The following is a 3289-nucleotide window of genomic DNA, read 5'->3' on the forward strand; positions in this document are numbered from 1 at the left end:
AAGTGTCTGGAAAAAAGCGCAGGTCGCCTGGATACCGAAGAAAGACGATTCCTTAAGACCTATAAGTCTTCTTCCAACGATAGGCAAGGTATTAGACATAAGAACAAATAGACGTCTACAACACTGGCTGGAACATAACAATCAATTAGACGAGAGGCAATACGGGTTTCGCGAGGGAAGATCAACAACGGACGCAATAGACAAATTGATATATGTCTTCAGACAAATAGAATAAAAAAAAGACACCAACTGATTGTGACACTGGACCTAAAGAACGCTTTCAACAGTGCATGGGCACCATACGTTAAAAAGGAACTAGAGGAAGCGAGTGTACCCGGAAAACTAAGAAAGATATGTAAGGACTTTTTAGTAGACAGGACAGTAACAAGTGGACAGACAACGAAGATCATGCCCACAGGGATCTAGCTTGGGACCAACTTTGTGGCTGTTGGTCATGCAGGGCTGGTTTCGATCAATGGATAGGATAAACGAGGAATGGAGAACGAGGAAATCACAGGAAAGAGACATCGATAGAGAATACATAGAGGACATTGGGACTATACAAGCATACGCAGATGATCAGGTCATTATAATAGGAGGGAAATCGTCTAGAGAAATAGAGCAGAAATGGAAGGAAATATGGGGGGGATGTAGTGAATGGGAAGAACATAGCGGAGTGAAGTATAACAAGGAAAAGATGGAAATAATGTTCATAAGCAAGGGACGCAAAATAAGACCACCAACAATTAAAATAGAAGGACAGACCATAACACATGGAGAGACAATCAAATATTTGGGGCTGAACATAGACAGAGGAATGACGTTTTTGAAACACACTAAAGAAATGAATAGAAAAATAGAACAGATATCAAACAAGATAATAGGACTGATCACTAGAACATACGGACACGACAAACAAAATTTTAAATGTATAGCAGAGAATGTGATAAGGCCAGCGGCACTTTATGCATCAGAAATATGGGGAATTAATGCTGGACGCGAAGCAAACAAAAGACAAATTGAAGCAGCACAAAGACCATTACTACTACTAATCAATAGAACATACAGGACAACATCAACAGCGGCACTGCAGGTACTAGCGGGTATATCACCATGGTGGATAGAGGCGGAGCAGAAGCACATACACTGGAATGAAAATCTAGAAGACATGTACAAGACGCGAGTTAAAACGAAAGACAGAGCTCATCCAGCCACGTACCTAATAACAAAAAATGAGGATAATTTAGAACAACGTCACAGGGAGATCATATACGTAGATGCAAGTTGTAATGGAGGAAAGACAGGAATAGGTATTTGTTATGGGGATAAGAGAGTAAGTATTAGAACAAGCGACGGGATGGACATACACACGGCGGAACAACTAGCAGTTAAGATGGCACTGGAGGACAGGGGAGTTAGGGCAATGGACAACATAGTAATAATAACAGACAGAGAAGCATTAATAAAGAGCATACACAACCGAAATACAAGACTACTAATATAACGGCACACATACAGAAACAAATTGAGGTACGAAACGGTGAAGGGAAAGACACATATATAATATGGAGGAAAGGAAAGCACTATGGAACGGATGAGGAAGCAATAGCACACGAACTAGCAAGACAGGCGACAAAAAGAAGAACCATAGATGTAGAGAACAGACAATACACGTATAAAACGAGACAGCAAATGAAGGCGGAAAATTATGGGAGGTTAATGGAGAGGTGGCAAAGGACTTGGGATAATGGAAGTAACGGAAAAGAACTGTACAAACACTGCAGACAAGTGGGCAACGAGATAATACAGCTCAACTTCAAGGCATCGCAGTTGATGACGGGTCATGGAAACATGGAGTCATACAAGAAAAGGTTCAAGTTGAAGGAGACAACGGGAAAATGTGGTTGTAACAGAAACGAGGAAGAGGACGCTACACATATAAGACAACATTGTACATTTGATTTCAGACAAACAGCAAGAGAAAATATAGAAAAAAAATATGGAGACCTAATGGTTCAATTGAGGAAGGATGGAAGAAAAAAAATGACACAGACATACAGAAGGCTAATGAGTGGGCAAATGAAGTAATACTGGACTCGCGAATTTAGAAACTGGAAATTGGCGCGAAGGGTTGATGAACTAGATAGTAGGTAGCTAAGAGCGAAAGACAAAAGAGCTAAAACCGAAAGGTGGGAAGCAACAAAACCGACAAAGTACCGGCGGTTTGTTGGTCATTCAATGGAGGATCCTCGAAGGAGATAAGACTTACTTCTCTTTCCGGTTGAGATGCTTCACCCAGGTCAAGGTGTCCAGGGATTTCCGAAACATCCCTCAACCCATTCCGAGCAACCTTAGCTCTGGCCAAGACCACGGCGTCCACCAGCATCTCGTCTGTTTGTTTCCATAACTCAGACAGTTCGTCGGCCTTGGCCTGTTCCTCCATCGTAGTCGGTCTCACCAGACTGAGACGGTTCTGTAGGTGTATGAGTCTACTCCTGATACGCGGCTCCTCATTCGCGGTGTTCTCCTCGTCAAAAGCTTGAACATGTTCCACCAATATTCTCAGGATTCGACTGGCATCGTTTAGTTCTTCCTCGGTGTTTCTTTCTATGGGACAGAACTGTACATCCTGTGCCAACACCTTCCTCAGTTCCTTCCGGCTTTCTTGTACGGTTCTGCCAGCTCTACGGCCACGAGCCTCCAGCTCCCATCTCAACTCTTCCGCTCTCAGTCTGTTCAACTCCATTATCCTCTGAAAAATATTCTACACAAAAAAAACTCTGAAGGGCTCTTCTGTCAGTCCTATAGCAAAAAAAAATCAGGTCCCTGCTCGGGCGCCAATTTGTGACGGCGACTTTCTTCGGATTGTTGATTATCTACTTTTTCCCTTCTATTCTACCTCGGGCGCCAATTGCGATAGGTTTTATAAGGTCGCAATTCCTTACGCCGCTCACTATTATCGACCCTGGGTAGCTTTTAAACAGTTGGAGAAGGGTTCGATTCAATCTGAGGTAAGAGCGATTGACCAGTGGTGATTTCTTTTACTAAATGGCAGTGAATGTATATGAGACAACTAAAAGACACTGTGACGGAACACAGTATATTTAACACTATTCGTTTCCTTATGTACAACACCAAATTATATACAATACTATCCTATATATACAATATGCAAAAGGCTACTAAACGCCAAAAGCAAATATTTACAATGCAACACGGTACCGAACGAGAAATAAATGAGGTGAGCAGGTGGCGTATATCAAGCAGCAGAAATGTGTCAGCAGTGAGC

At 42.3% G+C, this 3289-nt stretch overlaps 1 protein-coding gene across 1 annotated transcript; it reads left to right on the forward strand.

Moving 5' to 3' along the window:
- The first annotated feature begins 475 nt into the window (after positions 1 to 475).
- LOC123685277 lies at positions 476 to 2088 on the forward strand. Its single transcript, XM_045624932.1, has 2 exons — positions 476 to 1435; positions 1519 to 2088. Exons 1-2 carry the CDS (start codon positions 476 to 478, stop codon positions 2086 to 2088), a joined length of 1530 nt encoding a protein of 509 aa, XP_045480888.1.
- Positions 2089 to 3289: the final 1201 nt, after the last annotated feature.

The sequence above is a fragment of the Harmonia axyridis genome, chromosome 7 (assembly GCF_914767665.1).
Source record: "Harmonia axyridis chromosome 7, icHarAxyr1.1, whole genome shotgun sequence".
Classification (NCBI taxonomy): Eukaryota; Metazoa; Arthropoda; class Insecta; order Coleoptera; family Coccinellidae; genus Harmonia; species Harmonia axyridis.